Source organism: Osmerus eperlanus, chromosome 11 (assembly GCF_963692335.1).
Source record: "Osmerus eperlanus chromosome 11, fOsmEpe2.1, whole genome shotgun sequence".
NCBI lineage: Eukaryota > Metazoa > Chordata > Actinopteri > Osmeriformes > Osmeridae > Osmerus > Osmerus eperlanus.
In genome coordinates this window covers 11,734,515-11,758,489 of record NC_085028.1, presented here as the reverse complement: position 1 = coordinate 11,758,489, position 23,975 = coordinate 11,734,515, and the positions used below count along the sequence as shown (strand labels likewise).

The 23,975-nt window shown below is 42.9% G+C and overlaps 1 protein-coding gene across 1 annotated transcript; it reads right to left on the bottom strand.

The window, feature by feature from the left end:
- Nucleotides 1–17,152: 17,152 nt before the first annotated feature.
- treh (trehalase (brush-border membrane glycoprotein)) lies at nucleotides 17,153–23,963 on the bottom strand. Its single transcript, XM_062473261.1, has 15 exons — nucleotides 22,274–23,963; nucleotides 21,418–21,518; nucleotides 21,122–21,269; nucleotides 20,909–20,996; nucleotides 20,646–20,746; nucleotides 20,400–20,492; nucleotides 20,079–20,195; nucleotides 19,831–19,953; nucleotides 19,683–19,732; nucleotides 19,395–19,595; nucleotides 18,967–19,184; nucleotides 18,651–18,762; nucleotides 18,349–18,461; nucleotides 18,090–18,143; nucleotides 17,153–17,971 (listed from the first exon to the last, which is right to left on the bottom strand). The coding sequence occupies exons 1-15, from the start codon at nucleotides 22,354–22,356 to the stop codon at nucleotides 17,822–17,824; spliced, it is 1,752 nt and encodes a 583-aa protein (XP_062329245.1). The 5' UTR covers nucleotides 22,357–23,963; the 3' UTR covers nucleotides 17,153–17,821.
- Between the last annotated feature and the right edge of the window lie 12 nt (nucleotides 23,964–23,975).

The window sequence follows — 23,975 nt, the reverse complement described above, 5'->3', positions numbered from 1 at the left end:
AAGGTATCACATCACTCAAAATGTGTGTTCTAAAAGCTTTGGTTTGAGAGTTGGGGTGAAGAATTTCTACAATGACAATCCCATGACTTCTCGATTTAGCCTACACAGTTGAACTACAATTGATAGTGTGTCAAATGTTCTAAAAATCGTAATTTGATTGGATGATATCAATGTCTCATCAGGCAATCAGAGAATTTGCTGAAAGGACATCCATGAATACATATTTGTGAATGCATGTGACCCAGCCAGTGGCATGTCCACAGCTGTTTCAGTGGGCCAATACATTCCCTTCAACTTTGTCCTGTCCCCGCATAATTCCAATGCCCAACAAATTGCCCCGTCTGCTTCATCATTTAGCAGAGGACATATCCTTGAATCGATGCCAACGATTAATCTGTAAATTTCCTGTCTAATAGAGCTGGTATGCGAGTTGAAATGAGCAGGGGAGACTAAACCCTGTGATTTTTATATAAATATCTGACCCCTTGCACTTCACCACTTTCTAATTATATTAGGATTAATTGGCTGGGGTCTGAGGGACTGAAGTTGCTGGTATTAGAGTATTAATAAGCCACACCTTGCAGGAGAGCCCCTGGACCCTCATGAAAGGCCCTGTTAATTAGGCCTGTTGTGAGGTGAGATAAACAGGGAGTATAACACAAACAGGACATGGCCGAGAGGGGAGGCCCAGGTCACCTGACTGCTACCGCCACCTGTCATTTCCTGTTTCATTATAACGCCGGCTCCTCAATCTCCTGCAGTCCTGTGGCTGGGAAACTTTCCAAAGAATTCCATTTTAAGTATATACCCATAAGTAACCCGGTATCTCATAAACTCATATCTGTCCGAGCGATTTAGCCGGAGGTACATCTCATCCTCGCTAACGCCTCCTCCGAGACCTCATGTCCATCATAAGTTAATCATCAGCAAGTCGCATCATGATTATCAATGAGGACTGAACACATTCACCTCGTTCTTGGTATCCCTCCTTTTATCACAGTCCACTTCCATGACCTTTTTCTCTTTTTGAAAAGTGAGAAGGAAAGTGTCAGCAACCCAAGGCCCTTGTGTATCATCAAACAATGTGGCCATATCTCTGTGCTGCCCTCAGGTTACCTTCAGTCTGGATGCCAGAAAGCATCCACTGTCTTTCCTCTCATGGAGGGAACTACAAAGTTACATTTGAATACTAAAGAAAAGGATTTCATGCCTTTATAATGGCAGCAATTGTGAGGTGCCCTAATGGCTCACTGAATAAGTGGGCACACCATGTAGGCTGAGGCCTTACCGCAGCTCCCTGGGTTTGAATCTGGCAAAGGCCATTTGCTGCATGTCATTCTCTCCATTAATTTTCGTGTCACTGTAAAGCTACTAAAGAAAGAAATTCCCCAAAAACCTACCTTAAAAAAAGAAAGACAGTTATCTGCAGCTTTTAGGAAAGATAATCGATTATGGTTCTCAAAATCCTGCTGGTTGTTACTGCCAATTCTTTGGACACAATTACTTCACATGAAGGAAAATTGATGGTTGAAGAGTGGGCTCTTCTGAAGTGGCACAGGCTTTGTTGCTTACAATTTTGAAACAGTATTGGTCTGACTTGTAGACAAAGCATACAGATCCTTGTCAAACAAAACAAGTTTGCAAAATCTCAATGTTTTCAGGGGCTAGAGAGGATAATGACAGGAGAAACCCAGAGAGACATGACTGACATTGTGAGTGGTTAGTCTACTGCCATTTGCTCAAGGACTTTGAGAACGGTTCAATTGTTTAATTGCTGAGCCTTGTTTAAACTGGTCTCTAATGGTCCCTATGTGATCATGTATAGAGCTCTTGGCAGGCAGATTTGTTTGCTATGATGAAAAAGGCATTGGGAGGGATTATGTGGCCACCTGAACACACAGCATTCTGCACTCCTAACTGTAAATAGATGGCTAGATCATCTGAGCCCATGGGAAAATTGCCCTGCTAACCAGAGCATCACCTATACACAGACCCAATGTGTTTAGCCTTGACCTATGCTACTTCTGACCTTGGACAAGGAATTTGAACAGATTCATTTTTGAAAAGCTCAGTAAATTGGTTTGATCTTCACAAATGTGAGCCTTGCAGAGGGATGCAAAATGAAATTGAGTGGATATCCTGCCAGCCTCAATTGGTAGGTATTATAAATGACGGTTTTCCTATTCCTCACCGTTCCACTTCACTCTCCGTTTCATTAGAAATGGATTGTTCCGACATTTTCCCAACAGCTTTGTGGAATCTATCGCATTCTTTACAGCTCATGACCAATCTCTGCTCTTTTACACCTCCCTTTCAATATCAATTTCCATTATACTAATACTAAATAGTTTCACATTTTCCTGATGCTTTTCATTAGGAGAGATTTGTCGGACAACTTTTTAGATTCAGACAGTGTGACTTATAACTATGAAACACTTGTTGATCAAGTATCAACCTGGTCTCTGAATGCAATGGAGGGTTTTGGCAAGTGTATTTTTAAACATACAGTTATTTAATAGCTTCACACTTTATTTGGCAATTTTCAGTAGGATAGGTAAAGAGTATCTGTTGAAAGTTTAGCTTTAGGCTGGCATCGCATTGGGATTCAGGCATCGCTTGATGACGGATCTAACATTAGGGTTGGTGAGATGACATCTTCCAGGGGGTACTGCAGAGGTATTTTTCAAAGGTAATGGAGAGCCTAAGGATAAAGAGGAGGGTAAGGCACAGTGCTCCAGTGTTGTGGCCTGCAGTGGTCCACAGGGAACCTTACACGGACTCAGTCAGCAGCATGCCACGTTAGAGGCAATCACTGCTGGCCCTGCAAGGCTGACTGTCTCTGCCTGCAGATCAAAGAATAAGACAGCAAGGGGGCATCTCAACCGTTGCATCATCCAAAGACCTCATTCAATCTTAAACATCCTTTTCTGCCTCTTTAATTAACTGGTTGGTGGTAGCAGTACTGTATATTGTGAACAACATATAAAATACCCCATCTATGGCATGAATGAATGACGTGAAAGATACATATGTTTTTGCCACCCTGAAGAAACCGTAATCTTGTAAGCAGCCAGAGACTGTCTTAATGATGAATGACAGTAAGCAGTGCAGACTTAAAACTGATCCTATAATTTCACCTCTTGTTATAAAGTCCATTAGATGACTAAACACCTATTATCCATTAAGAATGTGACGATTGGCTTTGCGCAACCTTTCATCCTACTGCTAGGTGTGCTGGTGGTTGAAGGATCAGCTGCTTGTTCTTATATTATATTTTCTAAGACTAGGTACAGGACCAACTACAAGGTAAGAATGATCATGTTGGTGTTTTTCACTTTTATATAATAATGGATACAGTACATTCAATAGGTCCTGTACTTTAATAAGAGCATGATAATGTATATACATTTCTCACTCCCTGGGTTACACACAGTTTGACTTACTGGTGGAGCTGAAGAATCGCTTTGTCTGCAACCCTTAAAAGAGAATTCATATGAGTGTTTAAGGTTTTCAAAAAGACTCAAATCTTTCTAAATCCTTTCCTTTTCTCCCTGAGATCCAACCACAGCTGTAGTAGCCGGCAGTCTGTCAGCTCTGCATCCTCTGGGCTTCTGATGGGACTAACACTCTCTATGAACCCTTCTTGAATTATTCATCAGCACAGATAATGTTTGTAAATTATTTTATATGGCAGGGAAAGATTCATCTTCAGAGTTTGGATTGGGATAGGGAGAAGCTAATGTGTTTATTATGCTAAGATAATGGCGCGAAATGGAGGCCAGGGGTGGCGAGTTTGGAGAAGTGTTTATACTTTATATTCATTGGAGAGAAGCGTGTGAATGCTTTGTGGTCACATGGTGGTGTCTGTCTTTCAGATGCATTTGACTGGTTGGTGTTTTTCATAGGATATGTAGATTATCCCAGTCTAGGTTTCAGTGTGCTGTGGATGTAGCCGTGCATTTATGGCTGTTGTTGAAAATTGAAGTCGATAAACATTACCCCTGCGGTTCTCTTTGGGTGACAGAAAACTCCATTAGAGCCAGCGGGGATATCTGAGTTGCTTTGTAACTGTTATTTGCCTTGCTTGGCCAAGAGAGAAATGCATCCTCACATATCAGCAGTGTAATGGCAGCACGCTACCAAGGAAATAGGCTTCATTTGAAAATCAGAGGCAGGTGAGTGTCAGAGGGGGGAAAAAGGTAACTCCAGGCAGATAGCTCAAACCTGTCGGAGTGTGAAGGAAGCTCACAGTTCAGTTGTCTGGAAAAAAGGGTTTCTTAGACAGTTAACCATACTGTGTGTTGATGTACCTTACATCAACACACATAACCCTTATGTACTTTGTTTATGGTGTATGAATGACCACGCGTGAGTTTGACCAAAGATTGACATCCCAACAGGAAATAATGTCAACTGCAAAATTGTGTCATTCACATGTAAGTAAGAAATATAGCTTCTTAGTTACAAAATTGTGTTTTTGAGTTTCACCATATCTTAGCACATCATATTGGACTGCTGAATGCAGGACATTTGTGATTGGTAATATATTCATATTTTGCTGAAAGAATACCTTCAACACCTTGCATACACTGCGGTCAGGCACTGACAGTGTCAACAGAGAATGTGCTCAATATGCTGCAGCACATTTGACGTTTTTAGAGAGAAAGCACAAATAGAAACACCCAGTCTCCCAGGTGGAGGAGAGGCGACCATATTCAATTGGTCCTTCATCGTACAGTACCAATTAAGATGGAAAACTAATCAACCATGCCAGATAGGCCTACCTACTGGCTGCTCCACAGAACATTGAAAAGTATATTGATGTTAGAGTTTTTTTTGCTAACTGCTGCTGCGTCCTGTTTTGAAGCTGAGAATGCACTGATGCAAATGCTAGAGAACATGAAAAAGGAAGAACATAAATGGCTTTGTGTGTAGCTAAATTACTGTTAGACTAACGGTACACGTGCTTTGGAATTGGCCAATGGACAGTTTTAGATGTGTCCACTTATTTTCAGCCTCCTTATCTGATGATGAACCTCTGTATAGTGAATATTTATAAACGTTGGGTGGTTGAAAGGATGAATACATCAATACAGCTGAGTAATGGTTGAGACCCAGTTAATCCTCGAGAACATTAAGCCTTTCGCAGACAAGCGAGACAATTCCCTGACTTGCCCTGATCAGCTTCTTCAATGGGAGACAAGATTGTCTCTGCTCATTTGATTTGATGTTTTGTTCTGAATAAGGCAATTTAATTTTGTGGCTGACTCAATTTGGAGACGCCGAAGAATTGTCTGCCTACGATTTAACAGGCCTCCAGCCTGGACATTGTGTGAGACCTCAAACAGAACACTTTGCACATGGATCTCATCATCATTCTCATTTGAGAGAGCTTTGGCAAACTCAAGGCATCAACAGTTGTTTTGTGCCAAACAATAAATGAGATGTCATGTTGTGCTCGTAATCTGTCGCACAGGCTAATGGGAGATTTATTGGAAGTCTTGTCCAAGGAGTTGTCACAGGAAACACAGGTTGAAAACAACTCGACACAGCCCCAGAATGCAGATCTTAAGGTATCTGGAGACTAATTATGCCATTGTAGCATAGAAGAGGCTGTTACAGTGCAGGGGTGTGAAGTGGGAAAGCACATTAGAAGTCCTCATTGAAACCCACAGCAAGTTATCGGAAAGTCCTCTTCACTGATGTGATCCTTAGCCTGCTGCAAGCTGTTCTCGGCAAGTAGAAGGGAACTTTTGAACCAAAAGGGGTCTTCTTGGTTCTGAGTGCTAACGATGGGGAGTAGCATAGAGTGGAGGCGTAGGTGGGTGGCTCAGTAAGGGGGGTTTAATCATAGATAGATCAAGCAACCTAAATGAGGGTCTGTCAATCATAACAGATGTTGAGTAGTTGGAAAGTGGTAGGACAGGAAGATGAAGAGATTGAAACAAGTCGAGAGAGAGGAGAAAGACAGAGGGCATCAAGAGAATCCTCCCTTTAGAATACGAGCACCTTTTAAGAAGCAGTAAGCCCCAGAAGTCCCCAAGGACTTCTGGGGCTTTTCCAAGGCTGCAGATCAAACCCAGTTCTTCCATTTCTTCACACAGATCCTTTTCATTATGATCAGGGGGGAAAGGACCTCTTATTAGCTTCAAATTAAAGTCAAGCACAGGATATACTATTGCCAGTGTTGCATCCAGACATTTTTTAGAAACCTTGTGATGGGTGGGAGAAAGATGCGGATGGGCCCAAAAAACTAGGAACTGCTGACACACATATGATTGTCGATTGAATATTGTCCAGATTCATTAGCAGTATTATTATTTTATTTTGTCATTTTAAATAGATCTTTCCTTCTTTTATAGGAAAGAATAGCAGTTTAGTATCGTACTGTTTGTCTTCTCTCTTCTCTCTCATGTCCCGCTTGGCCATGGAAGTTAGGCAGAAACTATTTTATTTTTAGTTCTTACTTTTAGTTTGCCATTGACATGTCCATTGGGGGATTCAGACGTTTTAAAATATTTGCTACATTTCATACAGTGATTCATATTGTACCAAGGGAATGGAAATAATAAGGCCTGCAGCTCCGAGTCAGATCCTGATGGATGATATGAAAGGCAGGCTATAAAGTTTTCTATTATTATTATTATTAGTCTTTGTTTCCCCAAAAAATTGTACATTACATCAGTTTTAAGTGTAAGTGACATTGATGTAATCTTGAATATAATATCTTAGGCGTCATCATTGCTGCTACAGAATTACGCTATCACATCTTTAATGCTCATACATTACAGATATCGGGTCAGCATTCAAAGTATTATAAGTCCTCTTTAAGGCCAGCTTATTGAAAAGTACAACCCAGAAACCAAGAGAACTGCTGGTCGGCTGCCAACTTCTTTGAAAAGGCCATTTTCATTTTGATGTTCTTCAGCTGCCCTGAAAGACCCCAAACCCAAATGACCGCTGGCAGGGATCACAATGTCTCTTATGAAAAAGTAATACTGCTGCAGCATAAACAGAAAATGTTCTTTCCAGTGTTCCCCTCCAGCTCATCTCATCTCCTGGTTAATTTCCTTGGAGCCTGCAGGGCCAGCCAGCAGGGGGATTTGACAGAGGACTTCTGACAATCCTGAGGAAAGCTGACATGGAGAGCGGCAGTCGCCCCCATCGCTCGCGGCCAGATTGGAAGATGCTCAGCATGCAGAGAGAAGATGAGACAAACCAGGGATGCCAGGAGGACTGTGCATGCCGAGCTGCTTCTGACCGGCTGGGCTGTGCTCTGTCTAATATGCTCAAGACTGGGCTGTGCTCTGTCTAATATGCTCAAGACTGGGCTGTGCTCTGTCTAATATGCTCAAGACTGGGCTGTGCTCTGTCTAATATGCTCAAGGCTGGGCTGTGCTCTGTCTAATATGCTCAAGAATGGGCTGTGCTCTGTCTAATATGCTCAAGGCTGGGCTGTGCTCTGTCTAATATGCTCAAGGCTGGGCTGTGCTCTGTCTACTATGCTCAAGGCTGGGCTGTGCTCTGTCTAATATAGTGTGGATACAGACGGCCACACTGGGGCTGTGACACAAAACTCTGTCGACACCTAAGCTCAAATGTGGCCAGTGCAGCCAGCCCGCTGAGTACATTGAAAAAGCATCCAATCTTTCTTTCTGACTCTCTCTCTCTTTTATTCTGTCTCTACATTCAAGAGTATTTATGTGTGCACCTTTGTGTGTGTGTGTGTGTGTGTGTGTGCGCGCTGGTGTGTAACTATGCGTCTGTGTATGAAAAAGCATCTGTGGACGTCTTTGAGTGCGTGTGTATGTGTGTGTGGGCATCACCTTCCACTAGGGTAGATATGTGTGGTGTGAGTAATGAACACCACTCTCCATCTCTTAATGGAGTTCCATTTAAAATGCAGCCCCAGTTCGCGGCTTCCGGCTCCAGTATTTTAGTCTCGTCTGGGTGACCTTTCCCTGGCAGGAGTTACATTTAAATTTCAATGACAAACGAGTTCCCTTCTCAAAGTAAAATTCGGAAAATGAAACGCGTAGGTTTCCACTTGGCTCTCCATTCTGTGTGGCTGTCACTTCTGATGTACGTGTTGCTGAGGAACGAGACATATAGTACAGCCATTTGCCCCCATTAATGTCAAAGCACAACTTTGAAAGCCAGGACAGTGAGGAGTGGTGGGAGAGCCTGTCGGGTTTGAGTACAGAGATATGTATATAGCATAACAAAGACGGACAACATCAAAGAACGGGACAAACTGCAGAGCAGAGAAACCCTGTCCTGCTCAGTTAGGAACCATGTAACAATGTAACAGGGGGTATGTGTGCACATCAAAACCTCAGTAGATATAATGAGATTAGACACCCTGTTGAGATACCTGCAAAGAAAATTTACCAAACGCAGCTTCGGCTGATTAGAGTGAGTTGATATTTAGATTTTTTTGCCATTTGAATACAGAACAAAATACGTTTTAAAATCGTAATCAGCAGTTAGTTAAAGAGTATCATGCATTTCCAGCTCAATTACATAGATTTGCAAGTGAGTGTTATTATCAATCATGGAATCGTATCTTGTTTCAGTACAACAATTGTTCAGCCTGTTATTTGAATTGAATATTATACCTTTGGTTTATCATCAAAGGACACATTCAAATTGGTCTGTGGTTGAAAGGGTAGGAAAATACTTCAAAGAATGTCATTTGAAGCTGTCCTCATACTGGTCTGCAAGGATCTTACATGCAGTTACAGTATGCATTCCGTATTCAGAGTCCACTCTAAAGAATTGATCAAAGGTGAATGGAAGAGACATTGATTTGTCAGGTATCAACAGTTATTACGATTTAGCTCATTAAATGTATGGTCCGAGTGTTAACCCTCACTAAAACAATTTATTTGGAAGCATCAAGGGTACAAACATGCTGTCAGACGAACTAATCCCTCCACATCCGCAATATAAATTACAGCCGGTGGAAGGAAGGTTCCGGTCTCAAGCCTCCACAGTCTTCTCGTCATGATCAACACAAACAGCGTCTACTGTCTATAGGGGATTCCACCTGCCCAGCAACACATTCCACTATTCGCCACCCCCTAATCTGTTCCTCTCAATTATTCATTTCCTATCCTTATTAACAAGCCTGCTTGTTTCTCGTCCAAACTGCAGTTAGTGCAGGAAACAGTCCCTGTGGGAATAAAGGAGACCTCCTTTGGTGCTACACTTATGTGTTTATGCCCACAGTCTGCAGAGAAGGAGGGAGGGCAGGAAGCTGGAAAGATAATCAAACAACTGTGTGTGGGAGTGAGAAGGTGAGGAGAGGAGCAAGGCTCTGTCCAGGCAGGCTTGCCCCGTCAGGCCAATGTTTAACAGGCTGCTGCATGGTGGCCATGTCCTGGCTCTGATTAATTAAACAGCCTCTGGGGTCAGAGAGTGGTGGAAGGAGGTGTCATTTATCATCTGGCTCATGTGTAATGGAGTGTGGCCTACTGCAGAGTCTCTCATTAAGAGTGATAAACTTAGATGTCTCAGCCAAGGCCTCTCCAGAAGCTCTTCTCCAAGGCCAGGGTGCCTCATGTTTCAGAAACCTCTCCCACTGGACCAACACCCCCCCCCTCCCCCCCACTGCCACCCATCCCAGCCCTGTACTCTCCCGGGCAGAGATCTATCCGTCAAGGGCTTACAGTGGAACACTGAGTACCACTTTACCTCGCCTTTTTAAATGATGGCAAAGGGGTTCTAAAATAACACGTAGTACACATAAGTAACCACAACCATAACTTGGCACCCCACTCTCATTCGGCACTTGTTCGAATGAGTAATTATCTGTATAAACTCTAAGCTAATTCAGGGAAAGGAATTGAGACCAACATGATGTAATTATTACAGGGCGAAAAGACACAGTGAGTAATCGAGTCTCCCTGGCCTCCACAAAGAGCCCTTTTGTTCCTATTCCAATGACGTGATTGGTGTGCCCACTCAACAAATCAGTGCAGCCTGTGATCACATTTCCCCTTGCCGAGTGCAGTGGCGTGACCCAACCAACACAGAGGCTCCTCGCGTGTTCCCAGCTCCCCCCTGCAGAGCTTTGCGGAGGTGTGGCTTCTCCAGGTCTCCCCGCCGGGCAGAAAGAAGCCAGTAGAGGCCCCGCAGCGCTCCCCCGCTGGAGTATCAGAGCATCTGTCCCTCCCTGAAGCTCCCCTCTCAAACACAGCAAGTGAGATTCTTTCTGCTCGGGTATGTTTCAAAGGCAGAGCCAGCACCCAGGGAATGTTCCCGTTGCATCCTGAGCCCCCATCTGCTGGTACAGCACCTGGGAGGCCATTTCCATTCTCTCCCCCTGCAGCTGTGGCAGGCTGGTGGAGGATTCCTTTAGTTAGAACATGAGTACCACATTTAATCTGTGTAATTTGGAATTGTGCTCCTACACTTCACAGGCTGTTGAGACTCAAGATCACGCGGATGTGATATCGCCAAAACCCGATGAGTCAAAGACGAAGGGAGAGGGAGAATTATTTAACCGGTTATACAGGTACTGTATCTGCTGGTAATGATATGCCTGCAACTTTCTATGGGTACAGCTCAGAAGGGGTAATGGGTATAATTTAGAAGTAAAGCATCTGACTGTAGATCAAGAGGCCCTAGATTCAAATCCTGCCCCCAATTAGTCTTTTTGGATAAAAGTGTCTGGATGAGGAATACATCGTAGCACCTTCTCACCCTCTTGTGAAGACTGTGGTCAAAACACGGTTTGCTAAAGCCCATTAGGTAAGCACAGCTTTGGCCCAATCTGGTTGCTAAATTATGAAAATGTTGATACGAATCCCAGTAAACTCAATTCCTGTCTCTCTCTCATCCTGCACACCAAGATTTTACAATTAATGTGATGCCGCTCTTGACAGCAACCTGAATACATTTTCTCCTAGTCTTCATCACACACCAAAGAGGCCCATCTACTGTTCCTGTGTAGCATTTTTTGGCTTAGCTGATTGGTTACATGTAGTTCTGACAGAGATGGGTCCATATGAGTTATGGGGAGGAGGAGGGGGTACATCTAAAATCCTTTGTTGTCTTTCAATGTTGAGGGAATGACTGTGTTTTGAATAATGTTAAACCTGTCAGTGTCAGAGAGAATGGAACCACGATCAAGTCTTCTACAACAGCTTCCGTAGCAACAAGACTGGCCTGTTCTATCCACAGACAGACTTTAAGGAATGCTGTCTCATAAGCAGCCCAGAATCCTCCTCCCAACATTTCCACTTCCCTCCCTCTCCTTCCCTCCTGTGTCCTCCCCTCTCGTCTGTGGGATTGTGAACCCAGAGTTCCTTCCCTCAGGGAACCATATGTGCCTCACTCCTTCTTACCTTCAGCACCCAAACTCTCTCCCTCCCTCCCTCCCTCTCTCTCCCCCTCCCTCTCCCTCTCCCTCTCTCTCCCTCTCTCTCCCTCTCTCTCCCTCTCTCTCCCTCTCTCTCCCTCTCTCTCCCTCTCTCTCCCTCTCTTTCTCTCTCCATCTCCCTCTCTCTATCTCTCTCTCTCTCCCTCTCTCTGTCTCTCCCTCCCTCTCTCCCTCTCTCTCTGCAATAGGATTAATATTTCAAAGCAAGCTCCGCAACCATTTTTCTTACTGACAAATTGAGAGAAGAAAGAAAAGTTTCCGACCACCCCCTGCACCATAAATATTAAAGCGTTTTCCTTGGAAGTACTCCAATGCGTTCCTCCGTATGTACACGGTCGCACACGTGTTCTCCTACCACAGCTCTCTTCCTCTTTCCGTCTTGCTCTCCCCTCCTTATCGCCGTACCTATCCCTCCCATCTCATCTGCTGCGCCATCTGTGCAGCAGTGATAAGCAGAGCCTTCGTCTCGTTCTCTCCTCCCCTCCCCTGCCTCGGTCTACCCAACAAACATCCCCCCCTCTCCTGTCTCATTATGTGTCTCTGAGACTGACTTGTTTGCGTGTTTCACAGCGGAGCTCCCATGCAGTCGTCCTTAGTTTGTGCATGTCTCTCTGACGTTTGCGTCACACTGTGTCCTGCTATTACACAGCAGCCATCTGGGTAAATACAACGCTCTATTTTTGTCTCTGAATGACTGGGCACTGAAAGTATGTGGGCGCTAAGCATGCTCATCCCATAGTGTGTCCTCTAGGTGCAAGATTTCTTGCGACTGCTCGACACTAGGGAGTCTAACTACTATCTCATATATTTCTGTGAGAGTATTGATTTGAGTACCAGGCCACCACAGTCAATCTATTGGTCTGTGTGGTAAAATTCCAGTGTGGAAGGATGCATAAATCCCCTTGTTAAGGGCACCTTGCTTTACTGCAGCACAATATCAACACATTCAATGAAATAAAAATATCGTGAGGGAAGACAAGACGGAGAACCACCATTTTTTTTGTTCACTTGAAGTGCCATGTAAATGTCAGACAAAAGGTTACAGGACGTTTCAGCATGCTGCAGATAGGGACAGGTGCCAATGGCATCCACATTGATGTGGTCACCACCTGACAAAAACAACTTGACTGGGAAAGAAAGGCATGCCTGTCACACAGGAAAACAAGGATCTCTACTACCCCACAGTGGTGTGGTGGGGTGTGACAACCCTGGCAGGTGCAGTAGGGTGGAGAAATGATTCAGATAGCATGCAGCTGTATGTCAGTGCTCAACGAATGAAAGCAATAATGAGGTTTTCAACAGAGCAATTGTTTAGCACAGTCTGACTTAATGTAAGTGGATCGTGGAGCACCCTAAAACATGACATGAAATGTGAGATAATGGAGAGATCACCATTTGTTGGCACATACAGATAAGAGGATATTAACAAATGATGCGAAACAAAGGTCAACACAGCTTGAAGCACTAGTGAGGCCCAGACTCAAACAGGGCAGAGGACACTATATTAGGGGCCGTTTAGGAAATAATGCAGACTGTCCTTACACAAACACATATGAAACACATACACATTCAAATATGAAACGTTCACACACACACATTCACATATGTGAAATGCTCGCAGACACATATGAAACACATACAAATTATTTTCGAAAAGAAAGTTTGTGAGTGTCGTGTTTTTTAAAAACAAGTTTTGAAAGGTTGAAAAAAAAGAATTATAAGTAATTAATGAGGACTCTACTGTACTCTAGCCTAGAGCATGTACTCTGCTCTAGGCTTCTCTGTTCTCCTCTCCCCTTTCCTCCTCTCTCTTATACTCTCCTTTCACTTCTCGTGTGTGGGGGGGGGTGTTTGGAAAGGTTGAAAAATTATTTCGAAAAAAGGTTTAACAATTTTGTGGGGAAAGGTTGAAAAGAAATTATGATAAAGTAAAAGTTTAGAAGTTTCGAAAAAAAGGTCCTCCTCTCTTCTCACCTCTCCTTTCACTGTGAATGTGAAAGTTTTGAAAGGTGTTAAAAAAAGATTTGCACAAAACATGTGCACTGTAATAACTCATGCTCTAAAGTTCTAGTGGACTGTATCAATAGATGCACTTAAAACTTTTGAGAGTTAACCCTTGTGCTGCCTTCGGGTCACATGACCCAAAGGTTCATAACGAACCATCGTTGTGTTAACCCAATTTTACCCAATACAAAAACAAATAAAAATAATTTTCTTTTAACCTTTGCAATGTGGGGGGTCTGAGACAGCCCAACGGTTAAAAGAAAATGCTTCACTTTGTTTTTGTATGCGGTAAAGTTGTTGCAATACGACGGTGGGTCACAATGACTGATGGGTCAGAATGACCCGAAGATAACACAAGGGTTAAGTCACCAGTCTTTGCAATATGGTGCAACCTTAAACAATATATACGATCATAAAAGGTCAAGTTCAATATATATATATATTTTTTTTTTAATGTTGGTCAAGTATTCTATTGATTTATTGCATCCTACTTCCAAAGTTAGGAGCTCTGCTCGCAGAGAGCAGTTGAGGAAATATTCAATTGACTTTCCTTGGCTAAGTATAAATTGGGTTTTGGAATATCCTTTTGAGCAGTAGATACTGTACAGAAATGAATCCTCTAAGTTATGGATTAGTGAAAAAATCCTGATATCTTCACTGTGCCAGATCAATAACCCTGAGCCATCTCATATCTCCCAGGATAATGTCTCTAGTTATCCAATCTTTCCGGTTTAAGAGGTCAAGAAGCAGGTCGACTGTTCAAACAATTTATACTTTTTATAATAGGGAAGCTTCATAATTAGGAAAATCTCATGTGCCATGAATGATCCTGACGGTATGAGCTATTGATTAGATAAGATTGAAAAAGGAGATTGATAGGAGGGTGTGTTTGCTAAGGAGCCGTCGCACGGTCTGATCTGCCATCCGACGGACATGTACCGTCCTGTAGCTGGCTGGCCGCCTGGCTATCTGGTTGGCTGCTCCTTGGCATATGGTGGGGTGGCCCTCAGGAGGCAGGGGATTATCCCTTCAGAGCGGCCAGATTTCCTGCAGTAAGACCACCCTCTGGGTAATGAACGGGCTCTGTGATGTGTGCTGCGTGCACCAGGCGGACCAGAGCCTGGGACAGTTAACCCTCGTGCTGCCTTCGGGTCACATGACACAAAGGTTCATAACGAACCATCGTTGTGTTTACCCAATTTTACCCAATACAAAAACAAATTAAAATAATTTTCTTTTAACCTTTGCAATGTGGGGGGTCTGAGACAGCCCAACGGTTAAAAGAAAATGCTTCACTTTGTCTTTGTATGCGGTAAATCTGTCGCAATACGACGGTGGGTCACAATGACTGATGGGTCAGAATGACCCGAAGATAACACAAGGGTTAATGAATCATGGAGGTCCTCGGTCTACAGCTGTACCTCCACAACCTCTGAACTGTGAAGATACTTTTACGTCCCCTCTTCCCTGGCTAGCTTTTATCTTTGTGACAGTCGCTAAAAGGGGGTTGAGATCGGCCACATCATCATCAGCACCTTCATCCGTTCCTTCTTCATTACCCAATAGAACAAATTCATAATTGCAACACGCATGTAAGGTCAAGTGACTCAGACTGGAAGGGAAGTGTAAAGAGTTTTTAACACTATCAGTCTCAACCACTGTGTATTGAGCTGGAAAAGATGCTTCCCTTTTGTCCCTCTTTTTGTCTCCTGGGGACCTGTAATTCATGACAGGGTGGGTTGGACAATGAGTCCAATTTTAAAGTAATGTAAGTAACCAATGGTGCTTGAAGTGATTTTCAAATTTTTCATATGTAACAAATAGGTCTACTGGTACACCAAGTCTTGGTGCTGCTCCTTTCTTCAGTTCTTCTCCTAACAGTCGAAGCCCATTTTCAATGTGCTTCTGTGGCTTTGCCATATATCAGCCAAGAGTGCAACGAATGTCTCAGTAACTGATGCTAGCAGGGTTCCAACCAGTTGAGCAGTGGAAGCTGGACCCCACCTCTTGCATTGCCTAGACAAGCTCAGCCCTAAGCCAAACCCTTTTAGGTGCTATAAAGTGTATGAAAGAGAAAGGAGAGAGGGAAATGTGAAGTGTGTGTGTGTGTGTGTGTGTGGGGGGGGGGGGTTGTTTGTAGGGAACAGAAGTCCCCTAAAGAATATTAAACAAGGAACATTACAACTTGTGGGGATATCTTCTTGTACAATTTCAAGGGGGATTAGAATTACATTAAGGTTTGGGGGTTAGGAGTTAGGGATAGTTTTAGGGTTAGCCTTAAGTATCAGAGCTAGGTTTTAGGGTTCAGGTTAGGTTGGGACAATGGATCCTACCTTAGCTCTTTTTGGTTGGCTAAATATATCCCTTCTTTCAAAGAGAATTTGCCTGCTTGTGCTTATGTAGATCAATTTCTCAAGTAGAAGGGATCATGACCGTAGCATGCATGATTACATACTGTAGTGTTTGGGATGTGATACTTGTCACTGCTGCCTATTAAATTCCTAGTCTACCCCGTCCATGGAAGGATTTTGCTTGAACTGTTTTTACATTGAGTCTTCACCTCATCCCAATCTTAGAACTCATTACACAACCTTTTACACTTTACCACTTTACAGCCTGACAAGCTCATCCAAGCTACACATTTCTGCTTCAATGACATATTTGAGTTTTTCCGTTATTAAAAGTAGGTTCTACTTGAGTTACTGCTGACAACTAATTCTGAAAACATAACGATTACTGGCTGACTCCCCCAGTCTCCAAAAATCTGCAGAATCAACACAGCTATTTCTGTCAGAGTGCCACAACATCAGGTGGGAGGGGCCATTGCTACAAGGTTGTGGACACGCTGAGCTCACAGCAGCACATCTGAAGAATGGGATCTTTGGGCTTGCATGGACCACTGCACCCACTGGCCTTTTCATGTTAGCACAGTCAATCTGTTTAGTATGTTCAAGCTCAGGAGCAGTGTTCCAGTGAGTGCGTGTGCATCTTCTCTAGAGGTCCCTGGGCAGGGTGGCATTTTTTTCTAGGAGACAAACTCTTCTTAACCTCCTGGTTAAGAAGAGTTTGAAGAAAGCAGGTTATGCAAAATAACCGGTAAAGTGAACTCTCCAGCTGACACACAATGTTGCAGCAACTTCCTGGCAATGTTGCTACAACACTGGGTGTCAGCTGGAGAGATAACTTACCCGGATATGTCTCATAACCTGCTTTCTGGAATACTCCCCTGGTCTCCATATATCTTCTCCATTTAATGTTTTACACCCAAGTGGTAAATAAAAAACAGTTTGGAGTTCACTAGTAAAGTGAACTCCAGAACTTGAACAGTGTTATAAAACCTGTATGGCATATGATATCAGAACAATTTTCATGTTCACCCGTGCATTGAATAACAATTAAGCATTGTTTTTGCAAACACTATTTAAAGCATATTTTGGAACCATAAGGGCAATAACCATGTTATTAAAAGCACAATCTCTGCTTGCTATCTCTCGAGATTGGCATAAACTTACTGGCCAGAATTCAATGCAAGATGGATGTCCTATTTGAACTGAGGAGCTACAATGTTTGCCCAATAATAAATGCAATCAATTCTAAACCTCCCAAATTCTTCCTACACTGTCTAGATCTGACCAATATATCTTATAATATGCCACTATAGTGGCAGTGTAGCTCTATAAAGACGATTAATTTTAAACACAGACACTGGCTTGGGCCCCAATTAATGATCCATGCAGCTTTGATTTAAGAATTTATTGGGCACATTCTATTCAGGTAATTGGTTTATTTCAATTTTTAAAAAATTATATCAGTGCGTTTCAACCAATCAGCACATGGTCTCAAATGAACAGTTCAACATCTTACTCGCAGTTTGTATTGAAATGCCAAGACACACTAGGATCTATGCTGCAGTAGGGCAATAAACTGGGTAATTGGATTAAGTGAATTACTGTTTGTAATGTCAGTTCAATATCAGCAGGCAGGATAATCCTGTGAAGTGAGGAGCATGCAGCAGAGACACTTCGTTAGGAAGGGAAAAACATCGCTTCAGTGATCTTCATCTCTTCACTGTACAGTTCAGAAATCATTAACCCCAGTGCAGATGCTGTGAAGTATACTAAAACATTCATCAAAAGGAATCCTGGAAGGAAATTCATCTTAAATCACATTCTGATAAAAAAAATAATGAAATAAGGCACAATATCGAATCCGTGGCTGAAAGTAAAAAGTTTAAATCTTTTCTAAGTCTCTCAGACTTAATCTGCCCTCGAAAGGGACTAGGTTTCTGATTGAGGGCTCCAGGCCAGATTACATCCCAGCATTAAAGGTGCCAGATGAGGCACAGTGCAGAATGAGGTGCAATGCGTGAGATATTCTTGCACTGTGTCACCCACCTCCAATCAACCTTCTCTCCTCCCAGACAGTTGTGGTTCAGTGTACTATGAGCCAGGCAGAGACGAGCAGAGACAACAGCCTTGTGAAGTTGGAAGACAAAGCCATGACACCACTTCCTGTAGTGAGACGATCCCCGTACTGATCCAGCAGCTGCAGAGCCGCCCCATTGGTCCAGCCAAATCCAAGCTACGAAAACAAAACAATTACCCAGGGCCAAGGTTTTAACCAATAAAAACACAGTTGACAGTTTTTTTTTTTTTTTTTTACAGTTAACACTTTAAATGAGTTCTCAGTGGAGCCATACCTGGACCTCATATTCCCCACCCCCACCAGGCTTGCCATCCCCATTGACGTCATACTGCCAAGGAGAAAATCACAGAGTTGGTCGGCCTGCTGTGTTAATCATAGTGCAGCAACATTTATCTAGCAATATCACTGTAACCTTCATAAAGCTACTTAATGGCATAATTTGCTTCAACAGATCTTGCGTTAAGACTGCTGGGGATTTAACACTGGATTAACACACAGCTTGCACGTTAAGTCACACTTAAGGGAAAAATCACCTTCTCAAACATGGCCTCATACTTGTCGTAAGCTACCCAATTGGTTTTGATCCACTTCTGGGCCAGCTCAAAAGCCATTTCTTTGGCTTCTACAGAAGGTAATTTTGACAAACCTGGGGGAAAAAAGAATAGGAAACATGAATCACCAACCATAAACTCTTTTTAATATCAGGCTGTCAGGCAGTATAAGCACATATACAGGTTCTCATAAAAATCTATGAAATGAAACCTATGAAGAAATGTTGCTATTCATTATTAAGTGCATGTCTCTGGTCTACTGGTATGGCATTCGTGACAGCTACCCTCAATAAGCATATGCTGCAGTGGGGGCCAGGCGTTGGGGTAGTCCCACTGCTGCCCACTATCCTGCAGTGATGTGGGGACTCCATTGGCAAAGAGAGAAGCACCACTCTCCTGGATGTGTGTGTGTGTGTATGGGGGAGGGGGGGAGGGGGTCGGGGGAGGAGCAAGAAAACACTGATACTGAGATGAGGATAATACTGACACATGACGACCTTTGAATGATGTTTGCCCCATCTGCAGGTGCTAAGGTGCACTCCAGATAAGAAACCTAAAGAACGTGTTTATGATGTGTAATTTAAACAGTGAGCTTCCAACCTTCAGGTACTGCAAAGCCTTGTCTCCCATAGCAGGCTGTTTGTAGCACTGCGCCCAAATAGGAGCCAGGTTGGAAGCATAAAAGCCTGTGTGAGTCGAGTTTGTCTTCAAATTATAGTCAAACCATGCTCCCTTCTCTTCATCCCAAAGCACTGCTTCAACAGCCTCCACCCTTCTTTCTGCAGCGAGGTTATACTGGGCAGCTGCAGAAGAATCCCCTGGGAGAACAGGTACGTAGGAACCCATTATTACAATGGATAATCAATATTGTCTCATACAGTCAATGACCAGAAATGGGGTTCTTAGTGACATTCTTACTCCAAAAGTACAGTTGCCAAACCAGCAGTAATTACTTTACATATAATTCCCAGATAAACCGTTTTTATTTTAATAGATTTTTTAAATAGGTTTCTGTTCTCCATCCTCACCCAGTATCTGGTGGAAGGAGGCTAGTGTCCTCTCATTGCGACAGAGCAGAGCGTTGAGGTCCGTGGGGAGGATCTGGCTCGTCTGGATGTCTCTGAGGGAGCCGTTGTTATTTCCGTGGCTGTCTATGTACCAGCGGTGAGAGAAATCCCAGCCAGACTCGGCACCTGTGTTCAGTTCTGCGAACAGCCTCTCCTCAGCATCTTGGGATACAGCGCAGGGAACAGAAAGACAAGCCTCAGCATCCACAAGGATGAATAGCTTAACAAGCAAAGAGCTTTCACCATTACCTTCTGTAAGACCTGCAGCCAGCTCAATATCATCTGAGTAGGACTCGGGTCTGTAGGACAGAAGACACAGTACATTCAATACTAAGTAGTCAGGCTTTATTATAAAATCGTTTTTTCCCACGTTGTGATAATGTTGGTAGCATTATACCTTGGTAGGCCTACCAGCACATTAAACCGGTTAAGAACATGCTTTTTCCCATTGGTTTCAACTGTGACAGAACGATTCTGCATCCAGAAGCGATACTCCTGATCCAGAGCTGGCATGACTGTTCTGCATAGACAAAGAGTTTGGGACAAACACTGGTCGGCTTGGGATGATCAACAATATATTTCTTTTCTTTTAAGGTCTCTGCACTATTAGCAATGTAACGGTTGACTGAGGAAATGTTTTTATACCTGAGGAAACTGTCATCCTTCGTGGCTTGATAGTAACTCTCGACCATGAGACAAAAGAAAGGAGGCTGGCTGCGGCGCTCATAATAAATCCTCCCACCATTTGGAATAAAACCATATCTGCAAAATAAACAGGTGAGGTGATGAAAAGGTAATAGAATGCAAGAAACCAGCCTACCACTCTAACAAAATCACCAGAGCACGCATCATCGGTTTGCTGAGTGACTTAATATTCAAGGTAAGTCTGCCGCAACCTGCTGTTGTCAGCTGTATGATGCTAAAGAGAGCTGATGAGCCATCAGAGCTACTGCAGACTAGGCATACCTGTTGACGAGATAAGCGAAGTTTTGGATCATACCCCGGGCTGTGTCTATCATCTCAGACAGGAGTAGGCCATTGATTACCCAGTAGGAATCCCTGTGTGACACGGAGAAGCTCAAGTTGCCGTCTGCATGGGGAGATGGTGGCACTGAGGACTACTAGCACTAGACCTCTGTCTCTGTCCCGACTCTAACCAACAGTGACTTTCCATCCAGACAGGGAGTAGCAGGGATTGGCAGCATTACTCACCAGTAGTAGAGCTCCCTGAAGCGCCCTCCTGGCACAATGACAGGGTGGGGAGTGTAGATCTGGGAGTACAGCTCGGGGTGATCCCTTACATCAGGGCGGATCTGGGAACAGAGTTGTCAGTGTAGATTTACACTTGATTGATTGGTGGATGTTTGTTTCAGCACTCTCAACACTGAATTAGAGAAAAATTAAGTCTCAAGCACTTCCAACAGACATTGTTCACTGTACAGCTTGATCCCAAACTGGTGTAAGTATGCTTTCACCTTTCGTCCAAGAGACTTCCACAGCTGATGCAACTTTTTTGCCCAGTCATGCAGTTTCTTGTCTGCTACTTTGTCCAGAAACTGTGGCCTGCATAACAAACCAGCTCACATATTGACAGTAGGCCTACTCTACATTATTTCCACATCATTGCTTAACTTTACATCGTCAGCAATAACTGAAAGTTTAAATCAATAACAGTAATAGGATCTCACTTCCCATGCCAGTCTGGTGGATTCCATGGCTCAAACTCTTTTCCTGGTTCTTCAAAATACATTTTAAGGAACTCTCGTAGTTTTGTGGGCACTACAGTCATATTCGGAGCCTTTTGGGTAAGATTGTGAAAAGCCAACAGGACTATGTCTGAAAGACATAGATGGCCCATTAAAAGATGCCAAAGCTACAGGCAGGGAGCGACTTGACCTGAAACTACCCTAAGGGGTTTATATTGTTTGGAAAATATATTATATATGCTCATGCACAGGTCAACATCTCTCCCGGCTAGACTTACCAGGAGATACTCTCATCTTCATATCCACAAAGTACTTGTCATCGTCAAACAGTTTTGCCATTTGTACGTGCCGCAGTACATCCCCTGTGCAGTATATTTCACTGAAGAGAAAAACACAAGTTTAAAAATATGAATAATTTACAACTTATTTTACAGCGTTGTGTTTTACCTGGTCAGACTGTTTGCCACTACTCACTACCACAAAAGATTAAAGGAAAAAAGAAATAAAAAATTAACACTACATCAAGACAAAAATTTGTCTTGATGTAGTGTTACATTTGCATTTTTGAAACGTGCAAAGCCAACCGAATGAGGAATTCTTATTGTAAACAACAACTGCTACGTTGTTGACTGGAGCATCTTGAAGTATTTCACAGTCCAGATAACACTCCCACTGACAAATTGAACTCTGACTTTTGAGTGGACACATATGAGAGGCTTCCAAAGTCAAGTATGAAAGAGACAAATAGTATTGGAATTTTCTTTGTCTAAAACATTCCAACACCTTGGAAATATTTTTCACTGACAAAAAAGCTAAAATAGGAGTACTTTAATTCCCTAGGGATATACTCTGGCTCTCAATGAGCAATAAACCACTAACTGGGCAGTATCTTTCATGCCAAGGCTCAGGCTTGTAACAAAGATTATTTTATGGGAATACAGAGCAAGAGTCAAATCCCTAAAGTCTATTGTCCTCCATGCTACAGTTGATTAGGGTTATGAGTTACAGTTAATGCCACTTAAAAAAATGTATATGCATACTGACCGTTTCATGGATTCATTTCCATTAAATACTAATTGAGTCTGAATGAGCAACAGTCCCTAAAAATGGTGCCAACACATGCTCTCATCTTACCTGTCACAAGGTGGTGGATGACCACTTTTTACACAGTGAACAAGTATCACAACAAAGAAGCTCCACACTCCTGGGAAGGCCATGGTCGGCTGCGTCTGTGGCAGAGTGAAACTAATTTCCTCTGTGGTAATATTTATAGCAGTTGTCACTCCATTCAGTTCAGATCAAAGTGCAAATTATAAACAAATATGGTGCAATGATAATTCGCCCAGCCATATTTGGAGAACTAACTTACAAATGTATGAAAAGCCTGCTCACTGCATTGGTCAATGGCAACACACTGCCATCTAGTGAGCAGTGGACTGGTTGTGTTTTGCAGAGATTAGAATTCCAACAGAAGCAAAAGGGATTTCAGTGAGCTTTATTTTTCAAACAAAAACGTTCCTTCATTTCTGATAACAACCATGACATTTTTGCAACACAAACCCCACTTAAAAACAAGCTTCACTGAGGAAAGGCCAATTAAATATGCCAGATTTCCAAAGAATAAACTATTCTTAGCAGTATTTCACTTAAATTTGGTTTTCTTAACAAGGTCTTTTGAACTGAAAATCTTTTCTTCAGCTTTTTTTAAAGTGGGGAAACAAAGTCCAAATTTAAGGGCACAGTTTTATGACATAAGATTTTCTAACCCAGAACCAAGTATATTTTTATCCCAATTAATGCCCAAAGGGGCCCCCTCCCAGTTAAGTTGAACTGATGCATTATTCCTGGAGGAACAATCCAGTATCATTAGCAAGTGATGTTACCAGCCAATATTAACACTAGTTTGTTTCAAGTATCAGGGCCAGGAATTATGCATCAGGGCAGCAAAAAACAAAACAAAAAAAACCTCCCTCTCCCTAAAACAATAACCCTGATGAATGAGACAATTTCCTTTATAAACCAATCAGAAAAGACCAAATGTATGGCAAGATGCTCCTTGTCTCATTCTTCAAGATACAAAACCCTCCACTGTCCAATGGGGCCACAGCCCATCAAAATAGCACACAACACTCCCCAAATGACAAGATACTTCTGTGCTGAAGAGAAGAGCCGTGGCTACACGCAGTGATCCAAAAGTAATAAAATATGAAAGACAGCTGCCAATGTACTTTTATTTAAACCCCTGTTCTCTGATCTAAAGTCACATCTCTTTTAACCCATCCTTCCCACCCCATTTCTTCCCAAAAAATAAAAGTATAAGATAAAGAAAATATATTCCTCATAATTCCCTGCTATGAGATGTGTTTTCTGGGACCACAGTAGAAGAGAACAGGGGTTCCAGTCCTAAACAATGAGAGATGAGGATTCCTGAGGTCAACCCTATTCAAACTTTCTACAGGTGGCAAAAAGTAGGTTTGTCCTAGAACTAGGATATTAGCAATTGCTCTCATTGCATAGAACTGAACCTGGTAGAGCATCTCACCATTTCCGGTGCAAAGGGCTCCTAATAAGGGAACCACAACAATGGTCACAAGGGTTCAGTACCTCAAAAGGACTTTAGTAATCAAAGATATCCCAATAATACTAGCAATCCCACTCCCATACCCTTCATTCACCAAAGGGCTAAAATGATACACCTGCATACTTTGATAAGCCAATGAAACACAGTGGCCTCAAAATACTTAAACTCCCAAGCCCTGGTGTTGGTTATTTAACAAAACATTTTGGTAAAACGTCACCCCACCCTCCAACATTACTACCACCATGCCCGCCCGCC

Coding starts and splice junctions, on each gene's coding strand:
- treh (XM_062473261.1), bottom strand. CDS start 22,356: ATGGCCTTCCCAGGAGTGTGGAGCTTCTTTGTTGTGATACTTGTTCAC. Junction 21,270..21,417: donor GAAGATGAGAGTATCTCCTG/GTAAGTCTAGCC, acceptor TATGTCTTTCAG/ACATAGTCCTGTTGGCTTTT. Junction 19,596..19,682: donor GGCTGCAGGTCTTACAGAAG/GTAATGGTGAAA, acceptor CTGTATCCCAAG/ATGCTGAGGAGAGGCTGTTC.